At 42.3% G+C, this 26982-nt stretch overlaps 1 protein-coding gene across 1 annotated transcript; it reads left to right on the top strand.

The window, feature by feature from the left end:
* The first annotated feature begins 5561 nt into the window (after nt 1-5561).
* cdhr1a (cadherin-related family member 1a) lies at nt 5562-26713 on the top strand. Its single transcript, XM_056291440.1, has 17 exons — nt 5562-5622; nt 7103-7198; nt 9089-9234; nt 9867-9917; nt 10025-10114; nt 10417-10503; nt 11180-11296; nt 12067-12210; nt 14288-14366; nt 14597-14697; nt 15070-15273; nt 16379-16531; nt 16746-16910; nt 18485-18552; nt 23693-23921; nt 24038-24292; nt 26153-26713. The coding sequence occupies exons 1-17, from the start codon at nt 5562-5564 to the stop codon at nt 26711-26713; spliced, it is 2607 nt and encodes an 868-aa protein (XP_056147415.1).
* Nucleotides 26714-26982: the final 269 nt, after the last annotated feature.

The raw sequence follows: 26982 nt of genomic DNA on the forward strand, positions 1-26982 counted from the left end.
GGAGGTGAGAGAGAGACAGAGGGGAGGGGGGGTGTAAACCTGCTCCAAAACCGAAAGAAGAAAACGAAACGAAAAGCCAAAACAAAAATAAAGCTATGATGACCGATAAACGAATCTGCCTGAATTGATCCTTAGGAGGGTGATGTTGGGGTGGGGGACAGAATTGGGGAGGATGGAGTGGAGGCGATAAGGAGAAATGGTGAATAAAGAGGAGGCTAGAAAACTAAATGACCAAGTAAAAAAAAAAGATAAAAACATGGCGGCCACAGGTGGGACACTGAATGTCCAGAGAGCTCAGCTTCTGCCTGAAAATATTGATCTGCTGCTATTCCTTAAAAGAAAAGAAAAGAAAAAGTAAATTCCAAGCTAGGAACACAGGCCAGGTGTTATTTTGTTTATTTGAAGAGATGGTCTTTATGTTACTCATTTATTTATTTGATTTGGGGTTTGTTTCAAATTCAATTTAGTATTTTTTTGTTAAAGACAAAAGATATTTTCAGTTTCACTTTTATACAGAAAATTAAAGATTCATTGTTTGGCATAGTATATGCCCTACCTCCAGAAATAAAAAGGATTCTTTAATTGATGAAGAAAAGATATGAGAAAATGTGTTGTGTAGACTGTCTGAGAAGGAATCTTTTCCGGATTATTTGTCTTCAATCTCATTTTGTTAAAAAAAATAATCATGGAAATCGTATCATGAGTTGAAGGTATCTTTACAGATGCGCGCACACACACAATGCATTTCTCTTTGATAAAATGTGCTCCTCATAGATATACGTATATGGGGGCAGATAAGATTCTTGTAATCCAAAATGTTCTTGTAGTATTGGTGATAAGCCGTCTGTTGTTTGGTGTGCACCCTCACGTTTTAGAGACATTAAGAAAACTATGGCCAGTCAAATTTTACTTGCAGCCCCCTCCATCAACATTGTTCGCTGACAGAAAGCCAAGATCATGCATTAACTACCCAACATAGTCACAGACAGCAAATATGAGTGTTCCCAAGCAAAACGTTATCTCATATAAACCGAACAGTATTTTTTTCAATATGAGTTTAGGCTAATAAAGTACCACAAATGAGAAATAAATATGTTTGAAGTTTCAACTACTTTGTCATTAGTTATGGCTACCTTGACAGTCCACCGTAATACTTCGAGTTGTATTTAAATTGTACCACAGAATGTGGAGAATCTTCTTTTAATTACGGAAGTTAAAAAATTATCCACTTTCATTATGTCCTTATTTTACTTCATTATTTATTTTAGTGACCTGTGCTCAACACTGGATTACCGACTGGACCAAGCAGGCCTCTGCCCAGGGGTCCTTTAAGCCCCAAGTATGCCATGTATCAGGTGGTTTGTGGTAATTTCATTAAATAATTAATATCATGGTGTATTCTGTGTTGGCATGAGGTCCCATGTTCTTTCGTCTGTTTGTTAATGGGTAAGCCCATGCCCCTTTACTGTAACCTTTACTGAATTATTCTGTCAGTTCTACAAAATCGTCTTTGTGCGTTTGACTGGTATTGCTAAAATTTTCTTTTCTTTGCCATGCATAGTCTGCTGTGTGGACTATACTTGATGGGTATTTGAAGGGGATGGGGTACATACACAATGTACTGTGGACAATTGGCCAGGTTGGGATAGGGACCCTGTGCTCCATCTCATGCTGTATCATAATCCTTCATAGCCTTATGCCTGGCATTCATCATTTAGATATTGACCTTAGTTCCAGGAATTTCGTCTTCATATTGATTCTAAACCCATTATGGTCAATATCTCTTAGGATATGAAAACATGACAGTGGTGGGTCAAGGGCAGACAATGATATGAGATATCACACAGCCATTTCAATGGCAGATTTACGCAGATAATATTTCAGGGGGGAACCCCCCCCCCCACAGAAACACTGATCCTATTTGACAAAGGTTTGTTGTTGTGTATTAATGTCCATAATCCACCAAAAAAAAATTACATGCAGCTACAAACTGAATCATAAAGCATCCTCCAAATTTCCCATGGAACACCAAACGGCTCTATCCCCCAAATCAACAAAGACATCAGCCCATGTTAACTGAAATTGAAGTCGCAGCAGCTAAAGAGATGGCTAGAGATGAGCAGTGAGCCTTTTATCCTTATCCTAGTTTACAGTGATGTATGTGCTCATAGTATGCTCATTTCATATCCCCCCCCTTTTTCTCCTCAATTGTACTTTGCCAATCACCCTGCTATCTGAGCCGTCCCGCTCGCTGCTCCACCCCCTCTGCCATGCCGGGGAGTGCTGCATACTACCACATGCCTCCTCTGATACATGTGTAGTCGCCAGCCGCTTCTTTTCACCTGACAGTCAGGAGTTTCACCAGGGGGACGTAGTGCATGGGAGAATCATGCTATTCCCCCCTCTCCCCCCGAACAGGCACCCCAACAGACCAGAGGAGGCGCTAGTGCAGCGACCAGGACACATACCCACATCTGGCTTACCACCTGCAGACACGGACAGTTGTGTCTGTAGGGACGCTCGACCCAGCCGAAGGTAACACAGGGATTCAAACCAGCAATCCATTGTTGGCAGGCAACAGAATAGACCTCTATGCTACCCCGGATGCCTCATTTCATATTTTATCAAACCTCACTGCTGAGATTGGGTACAAAGAGTAGAGTTAAAGCCAATCACAGCTCAATGCATAGAATCATGTGCGATATTCAAAAAGTAATTGTTTTTGAAGTCTATGGTCAGTTTTGAAGAGCATCCCGGTAAATCCTTTGTGCATGTAAATGGTACTTATGAGTCTGTCCAAAATGACCTCCAGTTTACTGGGCTCTGTTTGTGCATGGCAGTAATGCCTCTGCTAATTGCACTGTGCGTCCATGTCTGATTGACTCTGTGTCTCCAGGCACACAGGCCCTGTGCATTACAAGATGAGCAGGAATTAGAGCACAGTGGGTTAATCTGTAGGCCGGCCATCTGCCAGGACCATGAGAATTAAACCTGAAACCATGACCTTAACCTTTGATGTACTGAGATCACCTGACAGGTAATCTTTTGTAATGATAAAACATCCTTATGTTGTACATCACAGGCGGTAAAAGTCAACAAAGTGCTTTGGATAAAATGTTGACTGTACATTAGCTTTCAGATCTCTCTGAACTGATGACAAGTCGTTAAATTATACACATTTGTTCCTACATGTTAACTTTTGGCTTTCAAACCTTTTGTTGCTCTGTTTTCACTCTAAAGCGTGTGTTGCTTTGCAGAAAGGATGGCGGTATGTGTACCCGAGGCCCAAGGTCAGCACCCTATACATTTGACAGCTACATCTGGATTATAGAGTAGATTTAATTTCACTACATGAAAAAGTACAGTAAAAGGTTTATGCATGTGTGTAAATCCTCTTGCACGCAACATGTTTTGTTAGTGCATTACAGCATCAAACAGTTGTCTTGCAGCTTATATTGTTTATATACACAAGTTTTTTTTTAATGGGTGGAGACGTCAAGATGGGCCATTTTCAAAGTGTTTCTTACTAAGCAATGGTTATGTGATTCTAAAATTCACTAAAATCTGCTAAATGTGAATGGTGGCACACTTTTTATCTTAAAGAGAGCAGCAGGGTATGCAATTCCAGCTGCGGGTTAAGCTAAGAGCTGCATAAGGTACAACATAATTATGTATATCCCAGAATATGCATATATAATTATGCATGTTGTATTTATACTGCTCAAACTGATATAGCGCCATATTCTGTATGAGCTGTTAGTGTAATGCTTTGCACTTCAGTGCATTCACTACAGTGAACAGTATTAAATGGTGAAAATGGGTGCTGCTGTTGTTGAGAGTAAATGGGTACCATTGACAGAGTGAGATGTGCCATACAGTTAAAGTAAAGAAATAACCCACCAGTGACTTGGTGTCTGAAGGGCTGAGATCTTTGTTGTCAGCTGAAAGAGGATCGCTGGTGGTTATTATATAACACCTGCTTGCAAGAGTGCCCCACACAGGCAAATACGATTATCAAACAAGAAGATTATGCAGCTTTGTATCCTAAAATACTATGCAAAAAAAGTCCCGGAAAGGTTAATTTGATAAATAAGGTTTTCAATAAGCGTGCTTCTCTATAAATGAAAGAAAGAACAACAACGAAAAAGAGAGAAAAGAAGCATATCTCTGAATAAAGTTGCTGTTTTAACCCACAAAGTGACTTCCAGTGAGTCATCCTGGCATGTCTGTTAAAATCAGAGATGAGCTCCACTGCACTGTTATTGTTTACCAGTCAAGTCTTTATTTCCTAAAGAGGTAAAAAAAGACACCCAATATCATCAAGGAGTCAACAACCACATAAAGTTTCAGGTAAAATGTGAATTCCCTGCAAACACCCAGTCTATTAAAGCTGTTGTTGAAAAAGATGCCTCAAGGTTTTGGTTTGTGTTGAGGAATATTTATATTATCAGCTTGGGAGCGTCAAGACAAAGTACACATCCGCCCCCATGTAAACACAAACAAGTCCAACACGTGTAGTGAATGTCCGAGTTGCTTTTGCTGGATTTAAATGACCCCAGTCTGCACGTTTGCATGATTCTCACTATCCCATGCAAACTAAGAGTAATCTTAACTGACCATTTACCACAACACCGAGCATCATCCTCTGTATTGTGAGTAAGGGGTGAGTTTTTTTTTGCTTGGTCCAAAGCAGCAGATGGCTGTGGACTGCATGCACGATCATTGACCCGAGTTGTGAATATGCTAGCATGTTTGTAATTCCGCTACAACATCCAATAAAAAAGTTTGACACACCATTACATGTCTTGGTTGTTTTTATTCCACGTGCAGATCACAAATTTAACATTCGGACATAATTTATGAGTGACACTTTGTAACACATAGACATCAGTAGAAGGTTTATAGTATTTGAGCCAGCCTATCAAACAATTTCATCGCATACGAACACAAACAAAAAGCAGAACATTATGCAGAGATTATGACAATACTTAATCAGAAAACATCTAATTGAATATTGGCTTACATACTTGCCGGTATAAGTGACATGACTGCAATTTTTTCGACTATAAACAGCTTATTGATCAGGATCATACATCATATAATGCTGAATATTTCTAAGAAAAACTGCTATTTTTCAGACAGCATTTGTAAAATTACATTCGTTACCTTGGCATCTCTGCCCTCTCACCACCACTTATGCATCTCCTCCACAGTTGAAAACGACTTTTGAAATGATCATGTGAGAAAGTTGCGCAGAAGGGTTTTGCGGCTAAGCTAAAAGCATGAATCGCACATAACGTGCAGGATATATCTACAGCATCTAGCTTCAGAAAGCTTGCCCCGTGCTCCAGTCATGTGAAGAGACTGAATGGAGAGCCATAGCTCAGGTGGACAGAGGGGGTCCGAGAGCTGCTCTTTAAGGCTAAGATGGATTAGCATGGGAGCATCTGCCTCAGCCTTTGCCAAGTTGTCCACAAACACCTTAAGAACACCTCAGCTCATGTATAGGACTCTCCGCTGAGCCCTCTTCATGGTGCAATTTCCTGGCTCGCTTTTTTAGGATGAAGAATGTAAAGAAATTACATCTTTCAGTGCTTTTCTTATCAGTGCACGTCTGCTTAGGTGAGTCCCACTTCTTAATTCTCTGCTTGCCTCATCGGCTGCTGTTATTCTGAGTGTAAATGATGTTCAGTTACAGCGGAGAGCTTGTCAGCGGTTGAGTGTCTAAACGTCTTCTTCCATGTGGCGTCTGTTGTTTTGACATAATTTGACTTCTGTTTTATTGTTTTCAATGCATGCACCCTCCCGTGCCCACTTGCCCTTACAGTGACATGTGAGTTTACATCTGTCACACCTTCAGCTCATTGCAATAATTTATCTTTTTATGCGTTATCTGTATGTTTGTTTCATCATTTTCTGTAACATGACATGATACAGATACTGTTGTGAATCTCATGTCGGGTCACAAGCTAAGATGCCATTATTTCGGCCACTAGGGATCTCTGCCCTATGCACAGAGTAGATATTTTCGGATGTTCACATAACCCAACTGTAATCCTGGTCAAAGGGATAGAGAAGGCAGGTGGTGTTAGTGATAGTGTAAGCTTTCTTTGTCTAACCACAGTGGTCGGTGTTACAGCATAACAGCCGGTGATGGTGGTGGTATTGGTGGTGGTCTCCAACTGAGTGTTCATTTGTTTGCTCATTCATCCATTTGTCACATGAGAGCTCTAATACCCTGCTGTTTGCACTTTTATTTACCCGGGGGTAATGATGCAGATCACCTCTGGTGCATTTTCAAAATTACACTAATTGGCTCAAAGGTGAAACCACAATAAAAAAAAAGAATCATATTTTAATTTTATGTTCAGATTTCTGTTTCATTAACTGCTTATCAAGTTTTGACTAATTTTGGGGGGATTAGTCCAGCTCACCATCGCATTTCAGCGTTACCAGCATTGCGCTTATTTCCTCAAGGGGAGCGCCACCTTGTTTGTTTGTGCACCAGTGTGTCGTGTTAGATACTGTCTCAGATCCCACTGACTTAGTGACTGAGTGGCGTGTCTCGTTCCCACATCCCCCACGTTAGTCTGGAGAATTGCTGATTCTCTGCTTAGTCTAAGGTGGATCCCACATTGTTGGCCTGACCATGCCATGCAAAATATTTCAGATATGTAAAAAACATTTGGGAGGAATGAGACTTATCACCACATAGCCTTGGTATATTTCCAACAACAATTAGCCCAAGGGTTGTGCAACATAGCTCATTCATGAGGGCTGGGTGAGAGAGATGCTGGGTTACTTGTTTGGTGAATTTGTTGGTCATGCGATGTCTCTGTCACCACAAATGCAATTTTGAAAAAAAAGCACACACACACACGCACACACAGACATCCAATATGATGCATTTCATCTCTACGTTCTGAAAATTAGAGAAGTCACTGAATTTTCCAGAGATGTACAGCATTATTCATGGGGGATGGCAGGCTTCTGTTCCCTTGGTACAACAATAAGATTAGTTGTATTGCACAATAACAAATAGCAATTTAGAAGGCAAAAATTCGTAAAACTAATTTGTCTTCATATCTCTCTTTCCGTGTAGCTCAAGCTGACTTTGCTCCCCATTTCTTTGACAATGGGCCCTACAGCAACAACGGGAACCTGGCGCTCTTCAGCCTCGCCGAGGACACGGCTGTCGGTGAGATCAACCTCTGACACACGGGGCATTCAGTTTAAACTGCTAATAGGCTGACACAACATGCAATCAACGAAATGGCTTCTTCTGGTTGCCAAAATTTGAGAGCACAGGATGTCAAATTGTCTTTGATAGATGAGCAGATGTGGTGTGGCATGCGCGGACTCACAGCAGCATGCCCATCAGGAGGCTGAAATCTGTTTGTACCACCTGTTGACATGAGGTACATTTACCAGCTGAGAGGAACCCGAGGTGCAGCCGTCCCTCCACATCTCCCATCAGTCAGGGTGTCAGGTCACCACCTGCTCCTCTCAAACTTTTATTTTGCTAATACCAGCTTAATATGCGAGTTCATCAACTTAAACACTTAAATTAAAATAACACATCCATGGGACTTGTGTAAGTATGCTAATCAAAGTATTGCTTTTCCCAAAACAAATTATATTACCCATCTAGTTTTATGTTGTGGTCTGAATTTGAATAAAATAATTTATTATATTTATATAGTGATGGCCGTCAGACCATCACAGGTCTGGTGGCCTTGTCCAGGGCGTCTCCCCACCTGCTGCCCAGTGACTGCTGGGATAGGCTCCAGCATCCCCGCGACCCTGAGAAAGGATAATTTGTTTGGATAATGAATGAATGATTGAATTTATATAGTGCTTTATCTAGACACCCAAAGCGCTTCACATTGAAGGGGGGAAACTCACCTCAACCACCACCAATGTGTAGCACCCACCTGGGTGATGCACGGCAGCCATTTTGCACCAGAACGCTCACCACATATCAGCTTGAGGTGGAGAGGGAGGAATTATTGAGCCAATTACACAGGGGGATATTAGGTGGCCAGATGGAGACAGAGCCAGGGTGGGAATGTCACCTACTATTTGCGATAAGTGCCATGGGATATTCAATGACCACAGTGAGTCCCCATCACTGCACTGGAGCGTTTGGGATTTGATTTTTGTTGTTTTATTAGGACCAGAAGGATGACTGCCCCCTACTGGCCCACCAAGACCACTTCCAGCAGCAACTCGGCTTTCCCGGGAGGTCTCCCATCCAAGTACTAGCCAAGCCCACACTTGCTTAGCTACTGTCATTCGGCAGAGCCAGGGTACATGTTGGTATGGCTGCCAGCAACAGCGGGTCCCACGTGGGAGTATACAGCCTGAACAGCCAACTAAATTAGGATCCACACCAAAAAAAAAAAAAAAATTGTTTGCTAAGGTTTACATTCTCACATTGGACCTGGTGTTACGTTTCAACTTAGACCACAACATAACAACATTGTTAGAGCCGTCGATTTAAAAAAACAAAACATAAAAATGAATGGGTAATTTAATTTTTTTCTTTGGTAAATGTTATACTTTGATTAGCATATTTATATGACTCGTGGATGTATTATTTTTATTCAGTTGTTTGCTTAAGTAGATAAACTAACATATTGCCCCTTCAAGACCACTCCTGGGTACAATGTTTGGAGCTGAAATGGTGTTATCCTCTTTTATTTGTAGAATTTATATTTGTCATTGTGAGGATATATATGTTTAAATTTGAACACTTCTGTGCAAAAAAAAACCCCTAACAACAAACCAACTGTGCTACATAAACAGCAATGCTCCATGATTTGTGTGCCAAGCATTCTGCGTTTTATCATGCTGAAAGTACATCCAAATCTGCACTGACTGTTTGTTTGTTTTTTTGTACATATTTTTGTACATATCCTGTTCTTGCACTGATTTCTCTGAGTACTTTTATCTGTACCTCTATTTCCCCATTTGTGTGTTGAGCCAGCAAAACAAGCATTTCCTTATGAGAATAGGTGTAAACCTGCTTTCATATAGTATGGCAAATAAACTTGAAAACTTGAATAATCACAGCGTCTTCCTGTAGGTACACAGATCTATTCTCTTAATGGCACAGACCCTGAAAGGCACGAGGTGACGTATGGCCTTGCCTTTGAACCTGGATCCAAAGAATACTTCAGAGTGGACCCCAAATCTGGGACCATTACCTTAGTGGAAAAGCTGGACAGAGAGGTAAACCTTCATGCACACATTACAGGGGACTGTGGCACAGAACCAAAATTAGCAGGGTCAATGTCGGAATTTTTGTCAAACTTAGTAATTGTGCTAACTTTTGAAATAATATGTTGGGGACGTCCGGGTGGCGTGGCGGTCTATTACGTTGCCTACCAACACAGGGATCGCCGGTTCGAATCCCAGTGTTACCTCTGGCTTGGTCAGGCATCCCTACAGCCACACTTGGCTGTGTCTGCAGGTGGGAAGCCGGATGTGGGTATGCGTCCTGGTTGCTGCACTAGCACCTCCTCTGGTCGGTCGGGGCGCCTGTTCAGGGGGGAGGGGGAACTGGAGGGAATAGCATGATCGTCCCATGTGCCACGTCCCCGTGGTGAAACTCCTCACTGTCAGGTGAAAAGAAGCGGCTGGCGACTCCACATGTATCGGAGGAGGCATGCGGTAGTCTTCAGCCCTCCCCGGATCGGCAGAGGGGGATGGAGCAGCAATTGGGACAGATCATAGAGATTGGCCAGGTACAATTGGGGAGAAAAAAAAAGGGGGGGGGGGAGTAAATAAAAAAAATTAATAATGAAATATTTATTATGCCTACTAAATTGTGGTTTATATCACCTTTGTCACTGTCAATTCAGAAACAGGACTCTATTGAAGTCCTTGTTAGCATCACAGATGGACGGAGCAAGGTATGTGCTGAGTTCAGGACCTGAATGCACCCTCAAAATCATATGGCACCCATTACAATGAATCTGAATCAACTTAACACACGCATCATGTTTACAACTTTTTACAGGTGGTGGAAAGAGTCACAGTATTTGTAATGGATGCAAACGATGAAAGACCAGAATTTCAAAACATGCCTTCAATCATTAATGTACGAGAAGTAAGTAACCCACTACCCCCGGGTAAAAAAAACAAAAACATTCTGAGTGTAAGTTGGGGGTTTTTTTTGTTTCTATTTGCTGCTTTGCCATCCATTGACCTGTGCCCTTGTAAATCTAAAACTGTTGAACACGAACTCAGTTGTAGGTCTTTCCAGACAGAGTGATTAATCTGCATATCTAGGACACATGCTAAAACAATTGTAATCCATATTTCTTTGTCAAGAAAAACCGGGCTGTTGTGTGATTGTTCCTGATGTTGTGTTCTCCTGGGTTAATGTGTGTATTCCCGTGTCCATCTCAGACTGCTGAGTCCGGAAGCAGCATCTGCAAAGTTGAAGCCGTGGACAGAGACACGGGCTCAGGGGGCTCTGTCACCTTTTACCTCCAGGTAGCAAGTGAAGAAAGCACACACACTTCACACTCGCACTCACATCCACTCTGCAATAAATGCTCATATGCCCCCCCCCCCCAAAAAATGAATTGCATTGCAGTGTACTGCACTGCAAAACTGGCCAGTTTTACAGCTATACTGGACATGATAAAAAAAAAAAGTGTGACAGTAGACATAACCTCATTAGGTTAGCGTCATTTAGACTTAAGACCATGTTTAAATGTGTATGCACGTGTGTGTGTGCTAGTGAGATTAAATCACAATTACATTTGTGTGAGGTATTGGAGGCTTGGAGGGCTGCTCTGGCGGTGGGGGTGCAGAGAATGTTAGGTTGCACTTAAGGCTATTAGGAACAGAGAACAGCTGGCCTGCAGTGACAGTGATGCAGTGCACATCTGGACACAGCGGCTTTCACCTGCCTGCCCTGTCCTTGGGCATATGATGCTTTACATCCAAACGGACAGAGATAGAGAGACTTTATACAGGATGTGGCCTAATTCAAGTGGCTGCTGAGTGCACTGTCTTTATGCATTAATCTGACCACTTTTCATGATGGCTCACGTGAGGGGCGGCAGTAAACGTGCTTTAGGTGTTTCGACAGAACAGTCTTTTAATTCTGCAACCTCATCTGTGTTCATCATCTGATATTATCTTTTCTGTGTTTCTGTTGCAGAATGCTCAGTCCAGTTTGTTTGCCATAGACAGACATAGCGGCGTCCTTCGCATCAAACCTGGAGAGGCTCTCGATTACGAGAAATCCAAGACACACTTTGTCACAGTTGTTGCAAAGGTAATGGTGATATGATGAATTGCTACACAATGCTGTTCTGCTTTATTGTCGGTCAAACCTGTCAATTAGCCACCATTTATTTCTGAAGGCCTTTCAGTAAAGCAGAAACTGCCTCTGCACTACACTACATGTGCAATCATTGAAAATACTAACTTCATGAGAGAGACTCAAAGAGATGTTTGAGTCAAAGAAAATCACCCAAGACATTTCATGGTACACCTCCACCAGCAGTAAACCCCTCCTTAGAGAAACTTCTCCTTGTCCTTACATTTTATCCTGACATTGTTCTTATTGCAGCCCTGTGCCTGAACATTTTTTAAGTGAAATATATAAGAAATTAATATATAAATTAAATATAAATTAATATCTAAAAATTTTAAATAAATATAAATTAATATAGATTAAATATTACATTAAATCAAATGATAAATAATATAATATTCAATAATAATAATAATAATAATAAATATTAAATACTATATTATTATATGAATTAAATGAATATATAAGAAATTGTCCCTAGGTGTGAATGTGTGTGTGTGTGTGTGTGTGTGTGTTGGCCCTGTGATGGACTGGCGGCCTGTCCAGAGAGTTTCCCGGCATGCCGCCCAATGACTGCTGGGATAGGCTCCAGCATCCCTGCAACCCTGAGAGCAGGATAAGCGGTTTGGATAATGAATGAATGAATGAATATATAAGAAAACTACCCTTATGTCTAGGGCCTCTGTGATCACAGCCATTGAATAACAGATGGATGACGTTTGTTTTAGGACGGTGGTGGAAATTTCAATGGTAAGGAACAGTTTTTGTCATCCACGGCTACACTGACGATCAACGTGATAGACGAACAGGACACTCCACCGTCTTTTATCGGTACGCCATACTTCGGCTACGTCTATGAAGTGTCTGCACCGGTGAGTATGTTTACATCTTTCAGTCACATCATCATTCACTTTCTATCTGAAATTAAAAGTTTATACTGTGCGGCTTGGTCGGGCATCCCTACAGACACAATTGACCTTTCACAAAGTCCCGCCCCCCTTAGTTACTGTTGCTATGCCCGTCAAGCATTTCAGAACTATCCAGGAAGTAGCCGGAAAACACCAAAACATGAAGGAAGAAATCAGCGCATTGTGTGGGTAAAAGTAACTGTAATAATACGTTAGCTGTATTAGCTATCAATAATAGCTAGTAGCAAGCTTAGCTTGGAGCAGACAGGTATTTTTGGTGATTTTGGATGGATTAAGCTGGCCATGGGGTCTGCTATACTGTGAAATCTATTGCCGACATTGCGCTTCTTGCATTCTGTGTTTCGGGATGGGAAAGAAAATTACACTCCCTCCAAACTTTTCAGATATCTAGTATCCGATTTGCAGATCCCATAGGCACACCGTTTCAGCATTTTGTTGTGTGTTTGAAAGCTTGATGGACCGTTGCTAAGGTAGGATTGGACAAGCACCATTATGGGGCTATACTTTGCGAAAGGTCAATTGTCCATGTCTGTGGGTGGAAAGCTGGATGTGGGTATGTGTCCTGGTCGCTGCACTAGCACCTCCTCTGGCCGGTCAGGGCGCCTGTTCAGGGGGGAGGGTGAACTGGGGGGGAATAGTGTGATCCTCCCACACGCTACTTCCCCCTGGTGAAACTCCTCACCGTCAGGTGAAAAGAAGCAGCTGGCAACTCCACATGTATCGGAGGAGGCATGTGGTAGTCTGCAGCCCTCCCTGGATCGGCAGAGGGGGTGGAGCAATGACTGGGATGGCTCAGAAGAGTGGAGTAATTGGTCAAGTACAATGTACATTGCATGAATTTTTAGTCATTTTGTAAACATCTTTTTAAAGTTATTCTCAAAACCCATGAGAGGACTTTTCATACGTTTTTCTTTTTGCCACTGACTGTAGAGTGAGAGTTACTGTATGGAAACGATTCAGGTCAGATTCACTTCCTGGATGAGCGGGCTTATATAAAATTCAGTTCATAGTTTCATAGTATTTAATTGGATGGAGGCGGCAGATCGTTGCATGCCTCCTGGCTGATGTGAGTTCTTCAGCTGCCAAGCGGCTTTGAATGAGCGGATCCACACAAATGTCTTGTTAAATTTCAGCGGGGCATTGCAGTGCAAATGACAAGATCTGATTAAGAGCACAGTGTGATGTTGCATGTGTGATAAGAGTCTTACCGTGATTACAGTGATGGATCCTTTGTTATATGCATGCAATGTAAGCAGAAACATGTCTTGGCTTGCATGAGGACACAAAGTAAGAGTGGAAACAAGAGACATGTTGATTGGTTTGTAAAATGTCCAATACAGTATGTGCAGGGCAAAAATTAACGTGGCCGTCTGTGTAGCATAGCGGTCTATTCTGTTGCCTACCAACACGGGGATCACCGGTTCGAATCCCCGTGTTACCTCTGGCTTGGTCGGGCGTCCCTACAGACACAATTGGCTGTGTCTATAGGTGGGAAGCTGGATGTAGGTATGTGTCCTGGTTGCTGCACTAGCGTCTCCTCTGGTTGGTCGGGGCACCTTTTCAGGGGGGAGGGGGAACTGGGGGAATAGCGTGATCCTCCCATGTGCTTATGTCCCCATGGTGAAACCCCTCACTGTCAGGTGAAAAGAAGCAGCTGGTGACTCCACATGTATTGGAGGAGGCACGTGGTAGTCTGCAGCCCTCCCCGGGTCGGCAGAGGGGGTGGAGCAGCAACTGGGACGGCTCGGGAGAATGGGATAATTGGCTGGATACAATTGGGGAGGAAAAAAAAAACTTTTCTTAGACAGCTCTTATTTCTGAGGAATGCTGCTATTGTAACATCGCCATAGCTTTTCTTGAATATCTGAAAGACATTTTATCGATTACATATATTTCATCATAGCTCCTATATTATGTTATGTCATGATCAACATTATGTGTCTACAGCTAATCATCAATTCTGCATTGTGTTGGTTTGTTCAATAACAAAAAAACTTTCTGGTATTTCCCCCATTCCAAGGGATCTGAAATATACACTGTTTTGGCCAAAGACGGGGATGTGGGAAGCCCAAATCCAATCGTTTACTCATTTGACAGCGGTAAGCACTACATCGTCCCTGCAGACTTCACAAAAGACATATTTTAACCATTGGCTAATTGCACTAACTATATCAGTTCATAGTTGCAGTATATTATGTTTACATATATGTAATACAGATCTGTCAGAGATAAAGTGAGGGATGAAGTGTAAAGTTCAACAGACGTTTGTTGTGTAGAGTGAAGGTTTGATGGGAGTGTTTATCATTATGTTTGCTACTTGTCTTTCCAGGAGATGATGGGGTTTTTAGCATTAATAAGACCAGCGGCTGTATCATGCTGCTGGTTTACCCGATGTATCTGAAGAGAGAGATATTCAACATTAAAGTCAGGGTAAGATGCACCCCACGCAACCAGTTCTGTTACGAGGTGCTAGAGCAAAAAGGCGACCACCACAGATTTACCAATACGTTATTTATATAAAGTATTCTTAATTTTTTTTTTAATTGCCCAGCACATAATTGCTTTTTTTTTACAGCTGTCTATTTCGCACCTTTCATCCTGGCTCCATGTTATCCATCTACCACGCACAATTTTTGCTATCCCAAAAAGTTGACACCTCATGTTGTGCATGGGAAATGCCCAATTAACACACACACATAGGACTGCATAACTGAATAATTTCTATTTTGCCCAGAAAATACCGAATCTTGAGAGTTTGTGAACTGTGAAGTGACTGAGCTAATTATCAACCCATGTGTCCAGGCATCAGAAGTAAACCCAGACAACAAGCTCGCAGACTACGGGGTAACCACAGTTGTGATTCGAGTGGTTGATCTGAACAACAATCCCCCCACTTTCTATGGAGAGAAGGGCCAACAGACCATCTTTGAATTGACCATGTATGAACATCCGCCCGAAGGAGAGATACTCAGGGGTCTGAAGATTACTGTCAATGACTCTGATCAGGTGAAGTAACTCTTATTAATCTAACATACAGTATTCTCCTTACTTTATCCCAATCTGACATTTTTGTATACAAGATGTCAACTCTCAACATAGTGATACACAAGTTATATTGCTGCATTTGATGCTGTACCTCACTTACCCAAAAGACAATAACAGTAGGGATTGTCATGAAGTAATGCTATTTAAACTATATCATATTGTACTATGTTAAATTTCATATTTAACATGCATCTATCTATCTATCTATCTATCTATCTATCTATCTATCTATCTATCTATCTATCTATCTATCTAAATGTGTGTGTGTGTGTGTGTGTGTGTGTGTGTGTGTGTGTGTGTGTGTGTGTGTGTGTGTATATATAGAGAGAGAGAGAGAGAGAGAAATAGATATAGATATATAGACGTAGATATAGATGATAGTTATATATAGATATAAACAGTTTGGTGATATTTGATGATAGTTCTTATCTAATGAGGAACTGAGTTCATCAACGTTCTGCACAATATTATAATGTGGTCAAATGAGCAGGCTCAGTGTCTGGCTTGCTCTCTGTGATATGATATTAAAGCCAAGGCCATTATCATAATAATTCCCTTCTGAAATTACATAAAATTTAAAGCAAGCCAACCCAAATTAAGAGGTGCCTGTTAACATACCATTTGCATTGTTATGCAAGTCTCTCTGTAATTCCAGATCCTGCTCCTAACAGCTGATGTTCACCTCAAGCATAACCTCTGATAATACTGTTATAACATCAGCCCTTTCTTTCTCCATACTGTATTAACATTAAATATTATCTTCCATCAGGAATAATACTACTGGGACAGCTAGGCTATTGATTTTTGTCAATTTGATAATAAGAGACAATGTTTGCTGTCAGAAGATACAGGGCTTCCCATTGATTGAATGGAAAATTCTAGAGGAATTATTTGTGTGACATTGGTTTGCCTTGGCAACATTACAGATGTAGCTCAAATAAGATCATGCATGGATGTCATGAGTGGACTGTGATCTGCAGTGAGCTGAAAAAGAAATCAGCATGTAAGATTTATCTCGATTTTAATACAAATATCTTAAGCATTGCTGTACGTTGTGTGCTTGCAGGGCGCAAATGCTAAATTCAATCTGAAACTAATTGGACCCGGGCGGATGCTGCGCGTCGTCCCTCAGACTGTTCTCAATGAAGCCCAAGTTACAATCCTAGTGGAGGACTCTGCTGCTATGGACTATGAAAAATATCAAGTCCTCACATACAAGGTTAGCCCATATCACGTTCTCAAATTTTGTCATGTATGTGAAAGAAAGTCATGAAAGTTGATTACAAAGGGATTTAAAATGTGTAAAATAGGCTCTTTTTCATTGGGCTACCACTTGCCAGATGATGTCGATATCTTACAGAGTGGTACAGGTAGTGTCTGACCAACACGCGGCATGTTTTTGCCCCTTCTTCCCGTTTCTTTCTTTCCTATAGCTTCTTGCAGTCGAAATCGATACGCCGGAGAGATTCAGTGCCACGGCAGACATTGTCATCCGTCTCCTGGACACCAATGACAACGCCCCAAAGTTCTCCTCTGACTACTACATAGCTAGGATTCCTGAAAACTCACCTGGTGGCTCCAACGTTGTGTCAGTGACGGTGAGTGCTGATCCAGGCTAAAAATACGTGCCCTCATGAGTCTACGTCATTCATTCTGGACTGAAGAGGAATGCTGATTTCAACAAAACGCTGAAGAGAGAGAGCCACTAATTCCCTAAATGTAGACTTTTGGGCAGTTGGGATAATATGTGAAAACATGTAGATAAAAGCTAGGGGAGGTAAGCTGCCAGATGGCTATCACTTTCATTTCGTTGTGTAACACCAAATTCCCTGATTTTTTTTTTCATCCTAATACTTAGCAGCACATGCAGCTGCAGCACAAAAATATGCACAGAAACATCATGTGTGACTGACATGCCTGTCTGATTTTCTCCATTCAATTTGAGTTTCTTTTTCGAGCAATTTTCAGTTTCCATCTACCATATGGGCAGTATCTATCCTCCATGGCCAAAAATATAAATGATGTATGACAAGAAATATATATGTTTTACTTGGTTCCTTTGGACCCTTTGCATGATAGAAACATTAGTGATGACGGAAAAGCGATTTCTAAATCTGCTTATGTTGATTATGTTATGTCGCTGAGTTGCTTAACATCGATTCAAACTGCTTGGTTACATTCAGCGAATGGTGAAACGTTTGTCCTTGTCTGTGGTTCATCAGCCCTGCGGAGGCTGGGGGCAACGGCAGGCTCACTAATAAATCCTGCCCTTGCATAAACGCCACAGAGGCTCATCACTGTGATCCCAGGCAATTTCAATCAGATAAAAGAACAGCCAGCCAGTGACCTTGGACACAGAGAGACGGCAAACATGGCATTCCTGCAATGAGACAGACAGATTAGCTGATAACACGATGATGTTCCTATGACATCAAGAGACGTCCCTTTTATAGCTGATTCCCGTAACATCATGTACCAAGCCACAACAGATTGATTCTGGGGAATTGGACTGTACATATCATGTATATTCACTATACATATTCTCCCATTCATGTGTTGTCCTTTTTTGTGTTTGTTGTTGTAATGGTTTATGGGGCCGCTTGTTTTTCTCTCTTTCTTTTTTGCACTGGAACCGAGCTACCATGCTATACTAAATCAATAACCACCAACATTGTTGCATGGCAATGATAAAGTATCTATTTTCACTTAACTGATTCCACAGTGACCATCCACCCCCCCCCCCAGGTATTCATTCAGGTCAACAAAGGAAATGAAAATGAGCCAAAGAATTTCTCAGGAATAGAGAGATTATTGTTGAGGCATTGCACCCTTATCAGACAATACATGGTAGCACACAGAGTAAAAAGAGAATAGCAGAAGAGGAGAGCAAGAAGATGGCTTTTACAGTAAGGTCAATAACCCCAGACTGAAGCCTCCATGATGTGAGTACATTGCAAGCGTCGTAGTTTGCTGACCAGCATATTGTTCTTGAACCTCAGTTGAGACAATATTACGTTCATTTGGCTCAGTATGTTCCCATAGATTTCCATACTGTACCAGTTACTATGTAACCTGTCCTATCAACTATACTACCTATGCAATATGTACAAGGCAGGCTGCCATGATGTTAACATATAACATATTTATTCATCTTTTGTCTGTTTGTCTACAGGCAGCAGATCCAGATTCGGGGACTTGGGGAGAAGTGAAATATTCCATCTATGGTTCAGGGGCTGACTTGTGAGTATTTAAGCATGACTTAGATAAGTCTGCAGAAAGTGGCCCCATTGTTGGCCTGTTCTTTGTTTACACTTATACCACAAAGACTAGTGACATTTACATGTCTAGTTTTTTATCTCTCTTTCTCCTTGTCTGTCTTTCATGTTTCTCTGTCTCTCTGTCATTGCTGCATTCGCTCTTTCCGTGCATGTGTCCACATGTGGTGATTATGTGAGCCTAAACTCAGTGTTGGTGCAGAAAACCAGCTGATAAGGTTCCAGCAGACCAGAATAAAACCCTTACAAAAAACACACACACACACACACACACACACACACACACACACACACACACACACACACACAATTGCTTATGCAACATTATTAGCGGCTGATTCTCTGACTATTTATCAAGAGGGGCAAAAAAAAAGACCACACTATTCACCAAAAATGTCTGAGACACAATGACCTTGGTAAAATATTAACATTTGCAAACACAAAATTGTTATATGTTTTCCTTAATTAATGCATGATATCTTTTTTTCCAGAGTTTTAGGTATTTTTAGGTATTTGTTGGTGAAGTAATTTACTTGAAATGTCTTTTCTGATGGCTGTTTTAAAATATGTGATGCCAATGAAATATTTCAAACTGAAAGGAATATCTGCAGGTCACTTAATACGAATGCATTAATTCCTAGACCTGTAGTTGGCTTTTATGCTACCTTGAAATCTATGACTAAAGAGGGCCAGTAGGTGCACTGCAGCAGATCCTCGTCATATTTCTACATGGTCCTGCATATTTCTTAAATTCGTCCATGCACCCTAGATGCTCAGGAGGATTTCCTGGTATTTTCTTTTAAAGATTTTTTTTATTAGATTTCCAAATTTAACTTCAGAAATAAAAGGCTCAGGTCCCAGTCTTTTCTTTGGCTGATCACAGTAAATTGCCTTCATACCACAAAACAACCTCAAACCTGTCAGCATGCCCTTTTTTCATAATCCCTTCAACTAGAGACCCCATGGTACCTGCATTTAGTTTTGGTTTAGCACCCAATGCACCTTACCACTGAAATAATGAAGCAGGTGATAATATTTCCTCAGACATTCCTACCTGACGTCCACTAAAGGTACTAAAAATCCAAAATGCCTAAATTTGGACAAACTGCAAGCTCTTATAAGAGTGCAATTTGAACAGTGCTGAATAACATTGGGAAGCTGGCATAATGTAATATTCATCTCATCTCATCTCATCATCAGCCACTTCTCCACAGTCGGGTCGTGGTGGCAGCAAGCTAAGTAGGGCACTCTAGATGTCCCTTTCCCCAGCAACACCCTCCAGCTCCTCCTGGGGGATCCCAAGGTGTTCCCAGGCCAGATTGGACATGTAGTCCCTCCAGTGAGTTCTGGGTCTTCCACAAAGTCTCCTACCAGTTGGCGTGCCTGGAAAACCTCCAAAGGAAGGCACCCTGGAGGAATCCTAATCAGATGCCCGACCACCTCAACTGGTTCCTTTCGACGCGAAGGAACAGTGGCTCTACTCTGAGCTCCCTCCGGATGTCCGGGCTCCTCACCCTATCTCTAAAGCTGGGCCCAAACACCCGACGGAGGAAACTCATTTCAGCTTGCTTGTATCAGTGATCTCACCCTTTCAATAACTACCCAAAGATCATGACCATAGGTCAGGGCTGAAATGAAGATTGACTGGTAAATTGAGAGCTTTGCCTTCTGGCTCAGCTCCCTCTTCACCACAACAGTCCGGTACAACGTCCACATGACTATTGATGCTGGACCAATCCACCTGTCAATCTCTCGCTCTATCCTACCCTCACTCGTGAACAAGACGCCAACATACGTGAACTCCTTCACTTGAGGCAACAACTCATCCCCAACCCGGAGGGGGCCAATCCGCTATTTTCCGGTAGAGAACCATAGCCTCAGACTTGGATGTGTTGACTCTAATCCCGGCCATTTCACATTCAGCTGCAAACCATTCCGGTGTGCCCTGGAGGTTGCGTTCTGATGAAGCCAACAAAACCCCATCATCTGCAAAGAACAGAGATGAAATTCTGAGGTTCCCAAAATGGACATACTCCTCACCTTGGCTGCACCTTGAGATCCTGTCCATGAATATCACAAACAGAATCGGAGGCAAGGGACAACCTTGGCGAAGTCCAACACCCACCGAAAGCGTATTTGACTTTGTGCCGAGAATACAAACACAGCTCTCACTTTGGTTATACAAGGACCGGATGACTTGTAGCAACTGTCCCGGTACCCCATACTCCCGCAGTACCCATCACAGAGTGCCCCAGGATCCACAGTCATAAGCCTTTTCCAACTCCACAAAACACATGTAGACTGGCTGGTCAAACTCCCATGCCCCCCTCAGCACTTCCACAAGCGTAAAGAGTTGGTTCGTTTTTCCACTGCCAGGACAGAATCCGCATTGTTCCCCCTGGATCCGAGGTTCGACTATTGGTTGGAGCCTCCTTTCCAGCACCCTAGAGTAGACTTTCCCAGGGAGGCTGAGCAGTGTGATGCCCCGATAATTGGAGCACACCCTCCAGTGCTCCAATATAATGTAATATTCCCAGACACATAGTAGTCGGTCGGCATGTGTTAAATCTTTTTTCTTGCAGCTTTCCCGGCCACCCTTTTGGCATTGAGAGCAGTAACATGTAATGTCATTTGTTTGTTTTTTGGGGTGTTTTCTGTGTTTATTTTGTGGGAGAATTTTTAGAGCTATGTGGGCAAATCATGAGTTTTGCAGCAATGATTTAAGAGAAAACATGGAACATTAAATGGCTTCTAGGAAAGGGATTTGTAATTTAGGCACAGGAGAGGGACTTGGAATACTTTCAGCTTAGGGAATACTTTTTGGTCAAAAACATATATTATGTAACGGTGTCACTTGCCCTTAAATCCAACCTTTTTTTTTTTTTATCAAGAGCTGTGACACTATATTTCCTGTTGGGTGTGTGTGTGTGTGTGTGTGTGTGTGTGTGTGTGTGTGTGTGTGTGTGGGTGTGTGTGTGGGTGGGTGTGCGTAATATACTATGTTAAAAACGACCGTATGTATGTGATAACTTCCATCTTACCGAGGTAACCTCTGATGGAACGTTACTTTGCCATGCTGCACTCCTGAGCTCTGCCTGCTGTCCCTCCATCTGCAAATCCTCTAATGGGATTGGAGGAAGAAATAGACCGCTCTTTGCTTCCATTTACCTTGCAAAGTCACAGAAGATAACTGAGCAAGACACACTGAAATATCCACTCCTATCCCTGTTCTGTATATTGAATTCCAGCAGTAGCATAGGTCTCATTCTAGGAATCATCGGTCTACCTACAGAATTCATACAATAATGAACCCAGTTGGTTTCTGTCAGGAAAAATCAAGCTGTACTTGATTAATTCGTTGTGTTTATTCCTTCATTTTGCAAAAAAAAAAAAAAAAAGCAAGCTTTGCCCATCCGGTTAGTGCTGCCACAGTCATTGGCTATAGCAGGAGTGACTGATAAGTATTGTGATCTTGCTCTCACATACAACGTGCATAACATGACGTGTGTCAAACAAAATTGGCAATAAAAAGCTGAAAAACAGAAACAAATTTAGACCACTTGGGTTGAATTTAGGGGAATAAATCTGTGACAAGTTTCAAGCGCTCTGTTTAAGAGGGACACACTGGAAACCACTGTAATTTGCAGTTTTATTTCGTAACATATTATTTATTGTTATTTAGGAGACTCACTCACTGCAGACGTCCTCCAGATAGACAGTTTGTTGTCTCTATTCCTTTTTAAGGCTCATGGTATTAGTTATATAGTTAAGACATCAGTAGGTATAGGTAATGTAAGTAATGTAATGCGTCCCTTCTGCCCACTACCGATAATGTTCCCTTGAGCATGGTGCTTAACCTCCGGCTGCTGAATGGACTAGAAAGCAGGATATATTAAAATTTCAATCTTAAAAATTTACTTGCATACACGTGTCCAATTTGATATTTTTACCACTGACACGCAAATTATGAAAACTTTTGCTCCTGCTTTTTTTTCTTTTTCTTTTTTTCCCCCTTTTTCTCCCCAATTGTACCCATCGAATTACCCCACTCTTCCGAGCCGTCCCGGTCACTGCTCCACCCCCTCTGTCGATCCGGGAGGGCTACAAACTACCACGTGCCTCCTCCGATACATGTGGAGTCGCCAGCCGCTTTTTTTCCCCTGACAGTGAGGAGTTTCGCCAGGGGTACGTAGCGCGTGGGAGGATCACGCTATTCCCCCAGTTCCCCCTCCTCCCTGAATAGGCGCCCCGACCGACCAGAGGAGGCGCTAGTGCAGCGACCAGGACACATACCCACATCCGGCTTACCACCCGCAGACACGTCCAGCTGTGTCTGTAGGGACGCCCGACCAAGCCGGAGGTAACACGGGAATTTGAACCGGCGATCCCCATGTTGGTAGGCAATGAAATAGACCGCTATGCTACCCAGAGATCCTGCTCTTTTTAATGATTACAGTCAAGGAGGGCAATACGGCAGAAATGACATGACACAGAGCATCGTATGTTTTACATTGAAACAATGGAATGTGGAAGAAGAAGGGAGGTGATTTTCAGGGAGAAGTTAAGTTGTGGCTAGCAAGCAGACATGGCAGAACAAATTCATGAAAGACCTTTAACTAACAGATACTGCAACATCATTAGCTAGAAATCCAATTTCAGTCATGTCTTTGTTTTTTTTTTTTGTCTTCAAAATAGCACTGCAGGCTTTTTCTTTTGAAGTCCTAAAGCAACTCTGCAATCCATTACAGATCACCTTGGTTGTTAGTAAACTAAACAAAAATTAAGATCTTTTTGGGATTATAACCTTAAGTTGTTGGTTTTGTCACTACCTGCATCCTTCTTCTGTATTTGCCTGCTTTGGTGGTGATATAAAATATTACGCACCATATCACTTCTGGGGAAGTCCAACTCAACAGTAACCATTAAAATATGCAATTACAAAAGCGTTATTGTGGATTCTCTTTTGTACTCAATGCACAAGGGAAATAAAGCATCAAAAAGGGCATTATCTGCATGTAAATCTTCAGGATTGTAGCTTTAAACATTGCATATTTCAAATTTTGTCTCTGTGATGTGACATCTAAATGACGTTTCTCCAATTTCAGGTTCCTGATACAGCCTACTTCTGGGATCATATACACCCAGCCATGGGCGAGTCTGGATGCAGAGATGAGATCCAAGTTCAACTTCTATGTAAAGGCAGAGGATGCCGAGGGAAAATACAGCCTGGCTGAGGTCTTTGTGACTGTCTTGGACCTGAACGACCATCCGCCCGAGTTCAGTGAAAACTTTCTGGAGAAGACCATGGTCATTGGAGCACCAGTCAAAATAGAGGTGTGTTCTTATCACGAATACAGTAGTCATCATGACCATGTGCTGTGAACTTAAGGCCAGGTAATGCCTCAAAAAATGCCTCAGTCTTTCTTGTCTTTCTGAAACTCATTCTGTAGGCCATAGATGATGATGCAGAGGAACCCAACAATGTCATTGAGTACTCCATCATGAAAGCTGACCCAGATAACATCTTTGACATTAACGCTGACACTGGGGAGATTGTGCTCAAGTCCTACATTAAGTCACTAGATATTGTCCAGAATATCACAAAGCAAAAGGATTGCACCTGGTCACTGGTGGTCCAGGCTCGAGACCGGGGCCAACCCTCCTTCAGCACCACTGCAGTTGTCAAGATTGACATCACTGAAGCGGTAAGTTGGGAAAGAGAGTAGCTGTATATCAAATGAAACCCATGTGACCTTTTCCTAAAAAAAAAAAGAAGAAAAAACTGCCACTCAGGGTGTCCGGGTAGCATAGCGGTCTATTCCATTGCCTACCAACACAGGGCTCGCCGGTTCGAATCCCTATGTTACCTCCGGCTTGGTCGGGCATCCCTACAGACACAATTGGCTGTGTCTGTGGGTGGGAAGCTGGATGTGGGTGTGTGTCCTGGTTGCTGCACTAGCGCCTCCTCTGGTTGGTCGGGTCGCTTATTCGGGGGGGGAGGGGGAACTGGGGGGAATAGCGTGGTCCTCCCACGCACTACGTCCCCCTGGCGAAACTCCACACTGTCAGGTGAAAAGCGGCTGGCGACTCCACATGTGGCATGTGGTAGTCTGCAGCCCTACCCGGATTGGCAGAGGGGGTGGAGCAGCGACCGGAGCAGCTCGGAAGCGTGGGATAATTGGCCAAGTACAACTGGAAGGGGGGGAAAAGCCAATTAAAAAAAAAAACCACTCAAATCTACCTGGACCCGATGTCTAGTGGGAGTTAGAAACATACTTTACACTTAATCCCTATAAATTTCCAAATTTTGAAGGTTTAAATATCATTTTTATCAGTAATTTGCAATGCAACTCCCAGAACACATTCCTCAAATTGGCTTTTGAACATTGAAATGTACTCTACTAGTTACAACCCTAAATATGGATGTGATTGTTAGCATGGCTGTTGTTGTAAACACAGGCCAAGATATCAGATAGGTAGTTGTGATGACAGCCATTAATCAGTTAAACCTCATTCACATACTATTGTTGTGTTTTCAGATCAAATCCAGATTTTTCTCATACCTCTTGGGCCTAAGGAAACGTCCAGGGGCTGTGTTTGGGATTTTTTTGATCCTTGTCATCCTCGCCATTTTATTGACAATCATCATTTCAACACTTATATACTGGAGCTCTGTGAAAAAGTCACGCGTCACATCTCAGGGCAAGATCAGAAAGATTACACGGAGGCCTGTGCCATAAATGAAGCTTGCCTTGAGATCATCCCGCAGCACTGTTTTTTTTTTTTTTTCCCCCACTCTGCGATACTCAGAATTGAATGCTTAGTGCATAATCTAATAAGTTGTTGTACCAGGATAGGGTTGTGTCTGTAAAAGAGTACAGAAGCACAATATGTACCACCCTCTTCATTTTGACTTATCGGTTTTCTCCATGATTTGATTCACCTATCCCAAGGTGTCACTCGGTAGGATCGATCAAAACACAGTTTTAAAAAATGCGTTATGCTCCGTAAGCTAGACAGGAGTTCATACTGTTTCGTTCTCAAATGCAACGCTGAATGGCCTCAGCTATGGGTGCTCCAATTAACCCTTCTGATCTTGTCTTGACAAAATGAGAGAAAGCCAACTGCATAAACGTTATCATTTTGTCAGCGATCATTTTGAATTTATGATAGTCATCATTTCAAGTTTGTCCCATTGACAAGAGCACCCAGAAGGAAAACATTTTTATTCTTGAACCAATATCATTATCATCATCATCATCATCATCATCATCATGGATGCCACACTGTCCAGAGCATGCTGTAATACAGCCAGTAACTCACATGTGCATTTAACTGGGGCTTTGTAGGAGCGATGTAGGAGCAATATACTGCCGCCTCATACAGTATATTGTCGTAGGTCAAATGATAATGCATGCAGTACAATAAATGAGAGATAATAGAAAGGAGTTCGTAGGCCAAATGATAATGCATGCAGTACAATTAATAGAAAGGCATTATTACTATGTCTGGCAGTCTATGATTTCAGTCCCATAGACGTGACTTCTCCTTGTGCTCTTTTACAGACCCAACTCAGGGGGGGGCCTTTGGCATCATTTTTAATGCAGGGTAGAAACAACCCTTTGCAAGTCCTAGGCATGCTCGCTGGCATCATTATTCTCACAGTCATAGTGACAGTCGTCATCTCCACCGCAATATTCATGCGCAACAAAAAGTCCAACCGGATCCTGCCCAATCGGCGTATTAAGAGGAGGCGACGTAGCAGGCAGACCTGGGCCTTCAAAAACCCCTTCAAGAAACCGGAGAACCCTGGAGAGAAGTTCCGTGTCGTGGAGCAAGAGCAAGAGCAAGAGCAAGAGCCGGAGGTCGTCGTTGAGAACATCAACTATAACAACAATGTAGTCAGACAGTGGCCCCTGGCTCCACTGCCTTGTGCCCCCTCTCTGCCCCCACCACCTCCCTCCTATATAGCAGGGGAGAGACAGTGGATGGTGCCCACCATATCAGCTGGAGTGGCAGCCAAGCCTCTAAGGAAGGTAGGGAGAAGCAAAGAGGACATTGTTAACAGAGCACTGGTTTCAGAGCTCAAAATGATACTGGAGCAGAAGAGGATGCAGAACCAATAGCAGAACTCTGTGTGTGTGTGTGTGTGTGTGTGTGTGTGTGTGTGTGTGTGTGTGTGTGTGTGTGTGTGTGTGTGTGTGTGTGTGTGTAAAAGTGTACATGTTTACTCAACGGTTTTTATCTTGCGAATGTCAATATGTTTCATTTAGTGATGATTATCAAATCAATTTAAATCTGTTGAATTACATACGGACTTCTTAACTTGAGGATTTTAATGCCTGGTGTACCGTCATTCTACATGTGTTTGTGCTTCACTATGTTTTGGTGTAAT

Source organism: Lampris incognitus, chromosome 13 (genome assembly GCF_029633865.1).
Source record: "Lampris incognitus isolate fLamInc1 chromosome 13, fLamInc1.hap2, whole genome shotgun sequence".
Classification (NCBI taxonomy): domain Eukaryota; kingdom Metazoa; phylum Chordata; class Actinopteri; order Lampriformes; family Lampridae; genus Lampris; species Lampris incognitus.

What these genes read in the sequence shown, in the direction of transcription:
- cdhr1a (XM_056291440.1), top strand. Translation starts at nt 5,562, where the DNA reads ATGAAGAATGTAAAGAAATTACATCTTTCAGTGCTTTTCTTATCAGTG. An exon ending in TATGGTTCAGGGGCTGACTT is followed by an intron (nt 18,553 to 23,692) that starts GTGAGTATTTAA and finishes CTCCAATTTCAG; the next exon opens with GTTCCTGATACAGCCTACTT. An exon ending in AGATTGACATCACTGAAGCG is followed by an intron (nt 24,293 to 26,152) that starts GTAAGTTGGGAA and finishes GCTCTTTTACAG; the next exon opens with ACCCAACTCAGGGGGGGGCC.